General features: G+C 39.0%; 1 protein-coding gene across 3 annotated transcripts in view; it reads right to left on the bottom strand.

Annotated features, from left to right (window-relative positions):
• Window positions 1-14,262, bottom strand: part of CA10 (carbonic anhydrase 10) — a 473,876-nt gene that overhangs the window by 261,538 nt on the left and 198,076 nt on the right. For all 3 annotated transcript variants that reach the window (XM_077852675.1, XM_077852674.1, XM_077852676.1), the window contains exon 4: window positions 12,781-12,923. In XM_077852675.1, coding sequence (XP_077708801.1) covers window positions 12,781-12,923 — 143 coding nt within the window. The remainder of the gene's footprint in view (window positions 1-12,780; window positions 12,924-14,262) is intronic.

The raw sequence follows: 14,262 nt of genomic DNA, 5'->3' as shown, positions 1-14,262 counted from the left end.
CCACTCAGATCACCAGTGGAGATAGTGAACAGGTCTTTCCTAGGATAGTGGGCAGGTCTCTCAGCTTCTATGAATGTTGGCTACAATCAGCTCCCTCCTTCTTGTGGAAATTGGCCTTGGCATATAGGGACTGTGGTACACTGGTAAATATTTATCAACCAGCTTTCTAGGGGAAAAATGGCCCTGTTGAGTAGCATTTGCAGATTTCTTTGGTATAAACACACCTACCATGGGGATCTCAAGTTGCCAAATTGATGTCACTGTATGTAGACGTGGGAAGAGATGTTCAGATGGGCTCTGGAAAGCCAGTATGAGCAAGCTTCTCCAGGGCACCAGGGCACCATGGCACCACGGCATGAGAGCCTCCTAGCCGGGGAACACCAGGGAGGTTATATCCACATTTGGCCACCTTCCTGACCACTAAGGGTGAGTGGAAGGCTGCTAGAACAGTGGTGCCATACATGCTTGAGCTCCATGGGATCAGGGTCCAGATGGACTCCAGTTAGACTCCTATATTTGCCCAACTTCTCCTTGCTCTGCTTCTTCCACTCCCGTGCAACTCTCACTTAAGAACACTTTCTCAGGCAGCCTGGGTGGCTCAGTGGTTTAGTGCTGCCTTCAGCCCAGGGCATGATCCTGGGGACTCAGGATCAAGTCCCACATCGGGCTTCCTGCAAGGAGCCTGCTTCTCCCTCTGCCTGTGTCTCTGCCTCTCTCTCTCATGAATAAATAAATAAAATCTTAAAAAAAAAAAAGAACACTTTCTCAGCAATTCATTGGTCCAAGAAGCTACATCTCAGGCTTTAAAAATTTGGGCTTGGGGGAAGCATCTGATTCTGAAGGGGTGATGCAGCACTTATTTTAAACTGATAATTTTGCCCACATCTTATTCTATCAGAGTCTCTCAAGCTTAAAACGAATAATTTTGGAGTCATCAAGCACTGAGTTGATTTCTATATTCAAGCCTATCTAGCACATGAACACTAAATAGTAACATGCTGTACATACTGCATAATCCCTTCTAACCCAGCATAAGCCATGCATGTAGCTCCCAGTGAGAAATCAGTGAAAATAGCTACTTGGCTTTAAAAAAAATACATCTTTCTCTCAACTAAAAAAAAAAAAAGAAAGAAAGAGAAATATTTTCTGAATATTTCAGAAGAAAATGCAAATTAAGAAAAATCTATGCTCCACAGAATTTGATGTGAAGCATATTTGTTATATGAAGGTGGGAGAAAATATTTTCAGGCAGGTGAGATGCTGCTAGTTTGACAGGTTTCTATGGACTCTGACACTCAAACTGTGCAGGTGTGTATGTTTTAACTTCTTAGTAAAAATGAGATCATGCACCTTCACATATGATATCATATGTAAATATGTTTTATATATATGGTAAAAGCATGTGTGTTTCAGGGCTAAGGGCCAGAAATGACTAATATTATATTGTGTCACATCTCATGAAGATCTTAGTAAACACAGAAAAGAATCTGTTCAGAACATGAAGTAGGCCATGAGAACATTAACAAAATGTCTTACTGAATAGACACCAAGTTTATTGTATGAAAAAAAACAGATGCTAAGCTGAACTACCTTACCACTTAACATTTTTATGTACCTTTATAAATAAAAATTGTATATATTTAAGGTGTGCAACATGAGGATTTGATATTCACATGCATTGCTAAATGACTACTATAGTCACACTAACACATTCATATACTCAGAGTTAGCATTTTCTTGTTGTTGGAAAGAGCACCTGAAATTTACTGTCTTTGCAAATTTCCAGTATTTCATATGGCATTATTAATTATCGTCAGGGATCCCTGGGTGGCGCAGCGGTTTGGCGCCTGCCTTTGGCCTAGGGCGCGATCCTGGAGACCCGGGATCGAGTCCCACGTCGGGCTCCCGGTGCATGGAGCCTGCTTCTCTCTGCCTGTGTCTCTGCCTCTCTTTCTCTCTCTGTGACTATCATAAATAAATAAAAATTTTAAAAAAAATAAAAAAAACATTTAATTATCGTCATTGTGCTCTATGTTAGATCTCGACACTCATCCTACGTAACTACAGCATTGGGGTGCGGAGGTGAGGAAATGGAAAAATAAACTGGCTACTCTTAATATTTCATACAGTGTGGATCTTGGCCCTAACATAGTACAGAACAAGGGATTAAAACGTCTACATTCTAAAGGGATTAAAATATAAGATATTGGAAAGAAATTGATTATTTCAATTATTCTTAATCCTCCATGCAACATTAATAAAGTTGTTTCTATATGACATTAAATTTTCATAAGAAAAATTGGGGCACCTGGGTGTCTTGATCAGCTAAGCATCTGACTCTTGATTTTGGCTCAGGTCATGATCTCAGCTTCCTGGGATTGAGCCCTGCGTCAGGCTCCGAACTCTGTGGGGAGTTTGCTTAAAGATTCTCTCCCTCTGCCCCCTCACACATACTCTCTCTGTCTCAAATAAATAAATAAATACATCTTTAAAAAATAGATTTGCATTAAGAAAAAGCCTGATAGTTGCTCAGATGTTCAGTTGTTTATGATGCACAGACTCCCAGAATCATACTTTTTATTCTGGTTTTCCAGTTTTAATGTAGTTTTTTTGTTTCAGAAAAGCAGAACTTAGAAGAAAATTTGTATTTTCTTAAGCTGTTCACACAGAATCTACTTCATTTCTTTCCCCTGAAGTGATGGGGATATTATTATTTATTTTCATTTTCAGACGGAAGATACTTGGTTTCTAGGCAACGACAGCCCTTTAACTGGACTCAAAGTCTCTGAAGTTCAGGTAGGGAGAGCTTGGCTGGTTTATACAGCCAAATGATTAGGCTTATGAGGAGCAGATTGGTCAATTTCAGAGCCTTCTTGGAGAGAATGTACAATCGACATCAGATTTTTGATATCAAAATTCAGAACTTCTCTTGGATATATGACTGTTTCTGTGCCGCCCAGGTGTTTTGCCAGTTTTATCTTCTTGCCTGTAATGGAGACACTTGTTCTGGAATGCTTGAGAAATAAGACAAGCTGGGAGAAGTCTGTAAAAATTAGGTCATGTTTTTCCCTTTTCTCCTGCTCTTCTCTCTCCTTTTTAGACAAATGGCAAGAGAGCCGAACTACAAGCAGCGTATGTGAACAAGATATTTTGTCACCTACTTGAAAGGGCAGTTAATTTGTAAAATGCCTATTGGTTTCATCTGTTGAATCAAGTAACCAGACAACTCAGGTGGTACCATGTGATGGACACTTAACACCCATGAAATTCCTGGAGGAATTCATCTGCCTCTAAACTCATTAGATTTCTTGAGTTAAGTGCTGCCACCAAAATCATAGACTTGTCAATCCTTCTAAAATGTGTGAAAGGGGAGTCCCTATTCCACTCTGATGAAGAAGAGAGAAGGTACAGGTTCCTGGGTCATATGTACCCAGGACCAGGAGGGAGGAGGGAGGTAGGGAATGGGGGGGCAGAGGAATGGGGCAAGGAGAATGGTAGAAAAAACACTGGGATGGGGAGAAAAGGATAGGAGAGCAAGTCATAGTGACTGGGAAGAGGAAGGTAAATGAGGGGAGGAAGAGAGAGAGACAGAAATACAAAGAGAGACACACCAAGAGGCAGGAAGGAAAAGCAAAGTCTTTTCTGAGACTCACCGAAGGAATGAAGTAAGACACAAAACTAGATATATTTATAAAATACTAAAGCCAACATCCAGGTGTTTCCTTCAAACACTTGCTGGAAGACTGCATTGATTTTCTGGGAGATGTCAAGAGAGACACATTATAAGCAACTGCCAAGATGGTGAGCAGTAATCCTGAGCCCAGCTCTAAGCTACGTGATGTCAACCACAGAACGCCTTTGCTCCAAGGCCATTTCCAACTTAGGATACAGCATCAGTCTCTCACATTTCGCTTATCTTTCATCACTTTTCAGCATGAGGCACTGAAACTTTCCACTGCCTGCAAAACACTCTGCTAGAGCATACACCCAAAAGTTTTGGCCTTCTTCTTTATCTTTAGTCAAAGTCCTTTCTTGTACCATTCATTTTGCCTTGGAGCCTCCATTCTAACTACTCAGAGCAAAATTCTCTCCTTTAGGAGAGAGAATCCAGTATCCCAAACTTTGAGGAGTAATTTTGATAGAGGATGAGAAAAATGAGAATGCAGGTTTCTTCCAAATCAATGCTAGGGCTTTAAAGGGAGTTCTCCTTTGGGAGAGAAATCCTCATTCCAGGGTCAGCCTCAAAAATATTCCTTGTGCCCATCTAACCATTGTTCATACAGTTTCCTTACTGGAAGGGGATTCCAGGCCAGGTCAAGGCTCTCCTCTATGCTTGGGCTTGTTCTACAGTAGCAGGTGGACTTCAGCGCCTGCCAGAACTCTTTCTGTGCTGGCGTTCTCAAAGAAACACATGAAGGTCATTCACCCTTCATGTGGCCTGAATTCTTATTTTGAAATATAGTCTGGTCCACACCATTTCCAAACACCAGTGCTGGTTTTCTGTGTCTGAGGCTGCACAGGACAGGTACAATTAGAAGGTACCTGTAATTAAACCTTAAAATTTCATCCTTTCAGATACAGATAGAGAATTGAATATGGAACATATAGAATATTTGATTTTTCTCATCACAACTTTGTTCCTCTTCTTCTGCGTTTCACTTTATCAACATCTTTTCCATTAGTTATTCTAATCATCAGCATTGAAGGATCTGACTATAATATTCCAGATACTCTCTTCTCACTGAAGGTTATTATAGGACAATGACCTCACTTATGGAGTAGTACCTTATGTACTATGTAATTAAGTTGAATTGTCTCTTGATGTCTTCTCTGTGCTACTTACTCATGCCAAGTACATTATCCACTAACTTCCTCTACTTTTCCACATGTGACTTTACAACAAATCCAGCCCAGTCTGAATCTGTGCAGCTTTGTATAAATAAATGCCTGAGAGAAAGCTTAACCTTTATGCCTACTGGATTTCAAACTTTTGGATAAGGGCTGTTGGCAAGAGAGTTCTGGATTCTTACTTGGTCATCCACTTCACCTCTCAGTATATATATTACTGATTCTAAAGTGAATATTAGTTTCTTTGATGGGGAAACTGCAGTGGGATTAAGTTGAGTTTTCTCACTAACAGCTACCGCATACCTCTGATGGCAGCTGCCACGGTCTGAATGTTTTTGTTCCCCACAAAGTGCATATGTTCAAATCCTAATCCCTAAGGTGGTGGTATTAAGAGGTGAGGCCTTTGGGAGGTGATCAGGTCATAAGGGCAGAGCCCTCCTGATCCAGACTGGTGCCCCTATGAAAGAGGCCCCACAGAGCTCCCTGGCCACTTGCACCACATGAGGACTCAGCAAGAAGGCACCAGCTATGAACCAGCAAGTGGGCCCTTGCCAGAATGAAACCATGCCTGTACCTTGATCTTGGACTTCCCAGCATCCAAAACCATGAGAAGTAAATTTCCATTCTTTAGAAGGCAGTGACAGTTTGTCACAGCAACCTGAATGGATGGAGACAGCTAACAATTATGGCACAGCTCCTTTACCAGCCACCGGCCTGATAACTGGAATGATTACCTGCCTACTAAGCATGTTACTTCATGTAATTCCCTCCACCACAACCCTGCAGGGCGGGTACAATACAATCTCTCTTTTACAGAGGAGAGAACTGAAGATCAGAGAGAGGTTAGGTTTCTCGTATCTAGGTGGTCAGTGGTAAACCCCAAATCCAAACCTGAAGCAGAACATCTGAGGATAGCTATCCCCGAGCCCGCATCCCACAAATGAAGGTCTACACTGTCTTAATGTTCCTGCTTCCTCTAACTGTAACTTTAAAAGATCTTCTCGTTCTGCAACCTAAATTCATTCTAGATTCTGAAACAATTTTCACAGGTCCTTTCCACTTTCGTCCTTCTCCTTGGCTATAAAACCCTTTCTCTCATATCTCTTCTAAGCCATTTAAAAATATTATTTTTGGCAAAACTCCCTGTGCAGACACATCTGTAGCTTTAAGCTCCTACAACTTCCTTTTTTTGAGGTACCATTATTTGAAATTGTATTACCATAATTTCGTTTTTAAGAGCCTCTCAATCGTCTCGAGTTACCTTCCATGAGGCAAAGAGGTTACATCTACTTTAACTATGATATTTCAAAAATCCACCTTTTGAAGGTTTTAGGATACATATCTGACAACGCTTTTATTTGTTTGTTTGTTTGTTTATTTATTTATTTATTTATACTTTGGCTACTATATTTTTTTAAGATGACATATCCACTTTCTTCCAGAAGTTTACTATCCATTCCACTTCACCAAGCTGCTTTTCCTTGTTGGTTAGAATTAGATCCAAATAAAGAGACCCTTTATTGCTTCTTTCTGAGAAAGGATATTGTCCGTATGGCAAATCAAGAAATTTATCAAACTGCAAAATACAAACAAGTAAGAATTACATTCACTCCTTTGTCAGCGATTTGAGATCTACACTATCCCACAAGCACATGTAAAATTATTATGTATCGTTTCTGTACCAGAGCTTCAGTATAAAAAGACCCAGGGTACCTAAAGATAGCTAATGAGTTCCAAATGGGAAAGAATAGTTATCTATAAAAGTTTAATATCAGTTATCCAATAAAAACCAGCACCGCAGTAACATACTTAGATGGCAAAATGGGCCTATTCTTACATTTTCTTCAATCTTTCACACGTAGAGCCAGAACACGTAACATTTAAAGACTCTCTTGCAAACAGTATTTCATTCTACCCATCTCTCCATCTAGCTCACATCCTAGCACCTCCATAAAGCCTGGTTCAGCCAACCCAACTTCTTACCACCATTAAATATTAATGTCAGAATGATTGATTTGCTAATTAATCATTTCACTGCTTCCTTAGGATCTCTTCCACTATTATCTCAAATCATTATTTAAATCAGCCACTGTGATTTAACTTCTGTATATGTATATTTTCTCCCCTAATATATTGCAAAGTCCTTGAAGGAACATAAATGCCTTACTCATAAAAGGTGTCTTAACATAGCCATGTAGACACTGCAATGATTAACTGTGGTCAACTAAATTTTGCTATCAGGTTCATGGGGCAAATTTAAAAATAGAGAAGTGGTAAGACTGTAGGCACCCAACCAATTCACAGTCATTATTTTTTTAACATATTTCAACCATATTTCAGGAAAAGACAATAACCAAAAATTAGTTTCTAATGACAGATTCTGTTGATGGCAAGGTTGCTTTTCATCATGGGACTTTCTCATATTTTTTCCACTTTGAGTCAAAGAATTCATCACTAATTCCATATAAACCTTTTGTTTGGCAATCAAAGATAATGGTTCAGTTCAAACCAACTAGTGCCATCATAGATAACCTCAGAGATATAAAATGAAAATATGAAAGCACATTCATCATGAGGAGCCCTTATTCTAAGACAGGGAGACAAGGCAAGTAAGACTAATATACTATAGGCCAAGGTTCAGGTCCTAAATAAAATATAAGCAAAGTCACTTAAGAAGGCAAATGAAAAGAGATTTCACCATCCACTAAAGAGATCAAGAGGAGTGTCATGGTGGAGGTAGTGCTGGTACCACAGAGGTTGAATAATAAAAAGGTGGGGATGAGGAGTGCTGAGGTACAGAGGTATGTCAGGTGAAGAGTTATGTTATGGTCAAAGCACAGACCACAGGGAAAGGTGAGATATAGTCAATTAAGAAAAAAGTATTACAATCTCATTGGCAACAAAGGTGGGCATAACATGTTAGAGGATTAGGGCTCTGGAGGGGAGATTTGGGGCCATATTGCAAGGACTGTGAATGCCAGGTTGAGACTTTTATACCTAGTTTTATAGGTAATGATGAGCTTTATTACCTCATATTCATTTAATGGGAAATGTGCAAATGGTCATGTAGATAAAATGTATAGCCTTGTGTTAGATGTCTTCCGTTTCCCCCTTTAAATCTACCTTCACCTCACCCTGTAGCCTGGAGGCTGGCTTATACAGACTGAATCAACAGCCTTGTCTTGGTCTCTAAGTTCTCCTCAGAGGGAGGCTGGCAAAGCAGGAATAGGGAGGAGTGAAGCTAAAGTCTTTTGTCCTCAGCTCCATCCCTAATCTCTTTGAAAGGGCCATCTTACATTCTGGAAGTCAGAGGTCAAAAGTCAGTGTTGCTGGGCTAACATCCAGGTTTGAGCAGGGCTGTGTTCCTTCTAGGGAAGAATCTGTTTCTTTGCTCTTTTCCAGCTTCTCGAGGCTGCCCACATTCTTTAGGCTCATGGCAACACATCACTCTGACCTCTGCTTCCTTTGTCATATCTCCTCTGCCTCTGTCTGTTCCTTATAAGAACCCTGTGATTACCATGGGGCCATCTGGATAACATAGGATGATCTTCTCATTTTAAGATGCTTAACTGAATCACTTATTTAAGATACCTTGTGCCGGGGATCCCTGGGTGGCTCAGCAGTTTGGCACCTGCCTTCGGCCCCGGGTGTGATCCTGGAGTCCTGGGATCGAGTCCCACATCAGGCTCCCTGCGTGAAGCCTGCTTCTCCCTCTGCCTCTCTACCTCCCTCTCTGTGTGTGTGTGTGTCTCTCATGAATAAATAAATAAAATCTTTAAAAAAAATTAAGATACCTTGTGTCATGTAGGATAACATATTTACAAGTTCTGGGGATGAGGATATGCATATCTTTAGAAGAGGACATTATTGCATCTATCATATTTGTCAACTCTAGGTATATTTTTGCCTGAAATGAAGGAATGAATTAAAAAACCATAGGTGTTTTTCAGATTATTATATTAATGCAAGCTTGTTACAGAACATCTAGAAGCTTTAGCAAAGTAGAAAGAAACAATATTATTCTTAATCCTGGTCTCTTTTCTATGCATAATATGGGCTCTTTTTAAACAAACTGAGATCATTAAGTAAATGACTTTGGATGCTACCTTTTACATGTAACATATCGTAAGCAATGCCATGTCACTAACTACTGGGATTTCCATTTTATTAAAAGAGTTTAAAGATGAGGAAGGATGCCAGAACTGATTTTTGGTTAAAATGGTAGGATCAGCAAGTGATTTTAAACTCAGTTTTAAAAATTTATTTATTTATTTATTTGAGAGCAAGAGTGAGAGAGCACAAGAACAAGGAATGGCAGAGGGATCGGCAGAGAGAGAGAGGAAAAGTAGGCTTCCCTTTAAGCAGGGAGCTCGACATGGGGGGAGCAAGCTTTGATCCTAGGATCCCAAGATCAAGACCTGAGCTGAAAGCAGACGCTCAACCACTGAGCCACCCAGGTGCCCCTAGACTTAGTTTTCATTTGTTTCTTTTTTCTTTTAGATATTTCAGATCAGCAGAGAAGTTATCTACAAATCACATTTCTTCCATGAATGCTCACCTCTTAACCAGAAACCCTCCAGCACCCACCTGTATTAGAGAATGTCCCGGCAAATATCTAGAGGAACTAACATACCCCAAAATGATCAAGCCAGGCCATTCAAATTTGCTTTTCAGTTACATTCACACTCTACATTGTTATTTTCAAATTACCAAGATTACCTAAGTGAATAGCACATGAAAATTAACACATAAACACATAATGTACACTCATTTTGGTGTGAGGAAAAAGACAAGAAAGGTAAAAATAAATTTGAATCCATACAAGTCCATTGACTATTGAGGGTCTCCATCTTAAAATAGTCAATCAGCTTGAACTGAGCTTAAAATATCAGTTGTATCATAATCCAGTTTCCCACATATAGGGATTTTAAATGATCTGAGAGTATGAAGGAAGAATTATCTCCTCCTGCCTACTATGATTCCTGAGTTGATTCAGTAGCTTTACCTAGAATAGATTAATTAACTCCAACATTAAAAAACAAAACAAAACAAAACACCTGTTTAGACTATTATGAGTTAAGTTGAATGGGGTCAAGGGTGAGAGACTGACTCAAAGTTCTTAAGACTATAGGCAACCCAACCTTATGTGAGTATTGTTTGAAAAGCACAGTTATTTTAAATTTTGTCCATAGGAGTCCTGTATGTCAGATATGAACAACTGGGTAAAAAAAAATACTCTCCTTCAAGGAAAATAAATCCCAAAATATTGCTTAAGAATTACCACTGAAAGTAAGCAACCTAAAAAGTAAAAGAAATACCATTATTCAAGTATAATGAATATACTCTGTTATGTCCCAGACGTTATGTTTTGATTATTATCTAACTATTATTATTCTTTGTATTCTTGCATTCCAATTGAATTTCAGCCTTTGCTCTTACTAAGACAAGCCCTTAATTCATTATTTGAGCCCCAGGTCAAACACATTAAAACAAACACAGTAACACAAGTCAGAGATTGCAGCTAGGCTGTTTCATGTGTCTGGGCATAGGTACACTTAAACACGAGCAGGAATGATGCTAATGGATAAAAGTGTAAAATGACTGGGATGCATTTAACAAACTGATACCAGCAGATATCAGACTTCAAAATGTGGCACCTTGCCCAAATTCTGCAAGCCCTCCCACTCTTACAGGTCGGTCTTTAAACCTTTTGATTTGGATACACATTTCTTCAAGGCAAAACTAAATTCACAGCAGTGATTTGAATACTCACTTCCCAAATAAGTCCCCAACTCATTAAATACCACCTTTAAAAACCTTGCAAACATGATTTAGCTATTGTCTCTCAAGTTTAGACGTTTCATTACCAGTTAGTTTATCCTACTATCATCCATATTTTAGTTTCCACCTTTCGCTAATGCAAAGGAAACCATCAGACAGTTCTCAGCTCTTCAAACAGCTGACAATAGAATCGTGCCAGATATAAATATTTACATCGTCAAAGTAAATGTTTCCAAAATTCCAAACTCCAATGCATTTGAAAATTGATTTGGATCAGGTACACTTTACTGAATTGGAAATATAAAAAAAAAAAATCACTGTAGACAACAAAAAAATACCAAACCAAAACATTTGAGTGTTTTTTAACACCACACTATCCCCTCGTCTCTTCTTTCCCAATAAATTTTAGGGAGAAGCTGCCTTGAATTAATTATTTTTTTCTTTCACATCAATGTTTTCCTCTAAGATGGGCTGATGGAAAAGTGAGAATTATGTATCCATTATTTGTGTTACCTTGCCACTTTTCCCTACTATGTCCAGCGTACTCTTTATCTAAAAATGCTTTGATCACCTGCCATAACTCAGGAAAGATTCAGTTCCTTAACACAGCCTCTAGATTTGGCACCATCTTCCTTTTCCATCTTTACCTCCTACTTCCTCTTCTTGGTCTCTGTGTTTCAGGCTGGTCATCTTTCAGCTGATTTCTGGAACTCAGGTACCAACCCTCATTCTGCATTTTTACTGCTTCTCCCCTTTGTTTAGAATACAATTATTCCCTCCATTACCATCTCCAAGAAGGAAAGAATGATTGAAAAGTCAAAATTGCAACTTGCCCTTCCTGAATACTGGTCAGTGAACCTATGAACCTATCCATACTCATGACTTGAATGAGAGAGGTATATGTAGAACCTATGTTAAGCTTCCTTTAGAGTTTATAAAAATAAAACTTTAAATGGAACAATAATTTGGATAGGTTAATTTCTATGGAATCAGAACAATAAACTACATGACCTACATAGGATGTTTCTACAAAAATGCTTCTCAAGTCATATTGAAAATAGCACACAAACACTACCTAGAGAAATAGTCTCAATTATGTGCAATGTCTTTTAAAATCTATCTTTTAAAAACTTTGTGACCTGAGTCAAAGTTACTAACATCTCTTAGATAAGTCATTAGAATTTGGGTTTGGTTGGTTTTTTTGGTGATTTATGTAACAGGAAAAAATATATTCCAATATATCAGAAGGGGAAAAAATTACTTACAAACTCCATGGTAAGTAAGGCAAACAGACTGTGTAAGTACAAAGCACATCCTGGAGAATCAGCTGCCAGCAGTAACAAAAGTTGTCCATAATTTTAATCCCAATTTCTTGGACACAAATGATTTTCCATCCCTCTTGGGGTGGAACACAATTTTCAAACACAATTTTCTGTGGGTGTGTATTTCCCACCTTCAACGAACTACTTAACAGTAAAAGGTAGTCAAAAAGAAATTAGCCCACAGGAGAAATGTTAGATCCCAGTGACAAGAAGACCCCACGGGTATTATGCCCTTTCACAAATTAATGAAAAGCACATCATGTGGGGAGGTGAGGGAAGGAGGGACGCTGGTGTGAGAATCACAAAACATAGCTCAGCATTTCTGTGCAGGAGCTAGGATTCTTAGCCAGCAAGATGCCCCTAGAAAGATTAATTATTGATTTTCTTATAAATCATCTAAGGTGATTTTTGTTTGTTTTTCCTTCCAAGATGATAAATGTCTGATTTTACTTTTGTTAATTTTTTTCTACTTTGTTGAGGTTAAAAGAAGCCTCAGTAAAGAGATTTCTGAGAGGAGAGATTTTCCCAGCATGATATACTTGGGAAGCAACATTGCTTTCTGACCTTCATGGGATACCAACAGATAGGGCCTCAGGCAACCTCTAGGGAGTACAAAGTAATTAGAAGCATGAGGGTTTGACTAGCTAGGGAGAGAAAGCAAAATTTAGACATAATTATATTTGTTGGCAGTAGGCCTGCGTGGTCTGTGATTTTACTCTTAGATGGAAAGAGAAACTCATAACAGAGATGGAGACCTGGAAGACTAGCTTTCAGAGTCAGCGTCTCCTGGCATCCTCAACTTCACAATGGAAGCAACATGGCTGCTTACCTTTCTGCCTCCAGTGTTGATGCGAAGGGGCGTCAGAAAGGGGTCGAAGATCATGTGACTGGTCTCTATGTTGACAGGTGACTGCCGTTTCCCCACAGAGCAAAGATTCCAAGCTGAGTTCACCAATCCCCAGAAAGAAGGAACTAGAAACAAAAAGAAATTGTAGAATTAGTATGGGTGGAAGGTTTGAGAGACTAAATCACAAAGAGCCATGGCATGAAAGTGGTAACATCAGAGAGAGCCATCCAGTGTTTCCCACCCATAGAGACCCTTTGAGTGTCACTAGGGTGTTTTTTTTTTGGCCTGGATCTTGGTCAATTTCTCTAAGTTTTACCTTCAGATTTTCTTGTTTCAGACCCACTCATCTTGTGGCCTCTTTGATGAGTACAGTTAGCATTAATGGCTTAATGGGAAGATGGCATAGTCCAACCCACACCATCCATTAAAGTACACCAAATATTGAGTAATTCCTGAGCTGATGGTCAGTTTTCTATGCTGCAGGAATGTATGAGAATCACCCTTGTTCTATATAGAGGGTATTTAAAGCTTTTCAAAGAAAGTATCATTCAACATATATGAGGTATTATTCTGTGGGTTGTCAAAACCAAACTGAAGGAGTGAATGACTTTTATGACCCCCAATCAATGCCAGACAGAAGCTTGGCAAAATGACTTTGTCTTTGTTTAATCTAGCACTGTGTCACTAACCTAATGTACCAGCAGCTCATAAATGCATTCATTTGATAGGCAGAAAAAAATGACATGGAGTGCTGGGTACAAATATCCAAAGGGGAATCATCTACTCATCTTCTGCATCACATTAAAACGCCTATAAAAATAAATTTCTATGGAAATTTCTAGTTATCTTCTTCTGTTTAAGAAAGTCAGCAGAATGGGGGGGGGAGCCAATTACCAATTTCATGTCAGTGAAGATCACAGACTATAACTTCAGCCCTTTCCTGCCTCCTCCCTCAGTATTTTCAAGGCTCTGAATCCATGTGTCCAATATACGGCCCTGAAATTTTACAGTCATCATTCACTCATCCATTGACAGTGTCCAAGAACAGTACAATGAGCTTCTATTGCATGTCCAGCCCTTAGTTAGGCTGAATTTCAAGGAAGGCAGATATGTACAAGCATAATTACCACACTGAGGGGGAATGGGAGTGGAAGGTTACCGAATGAGGTGAGTGGGCTATGAATCTTTAGGGGAGGGGCACAGAACCCTGACGTAGTAGAAGTGGAGTTAGAGAGTGACTTCTGGAGAAGATGAACCTAACAATCAAGTCACAACCCTCCCAAATGCATCTGTCCTCTCAGGAACTCAAATTTATTTATTTATTTATTTATTTATTTATTTATTTATTTATTTATTTATTTATTTATTTATTCATTCATTCATTCATTCATTCATTTTTTATTATTTTTTTAAAGATTATATTTATTTATTCATGAAAGACACACAGGGAGAGGCAGAGACATA

This window comes from Canis aureus, chromosome 16 (assembly GCF_053574225.1).
Source record: "Canis aureus isolate CA01 chromosome 16, VMU_Caureus_v.1.0, whole genome shotgun sequence".
Lineage (NCBI taxonomy): Eukaryota > Metazoa > Chordata > Mammalia > Carnivora > Canidae > Canis > Canis aureus.
Note: the sequence above shows the minus strand (reverse complement) of the source record. Positions and strands in the feature narration are given on the sequence as shown.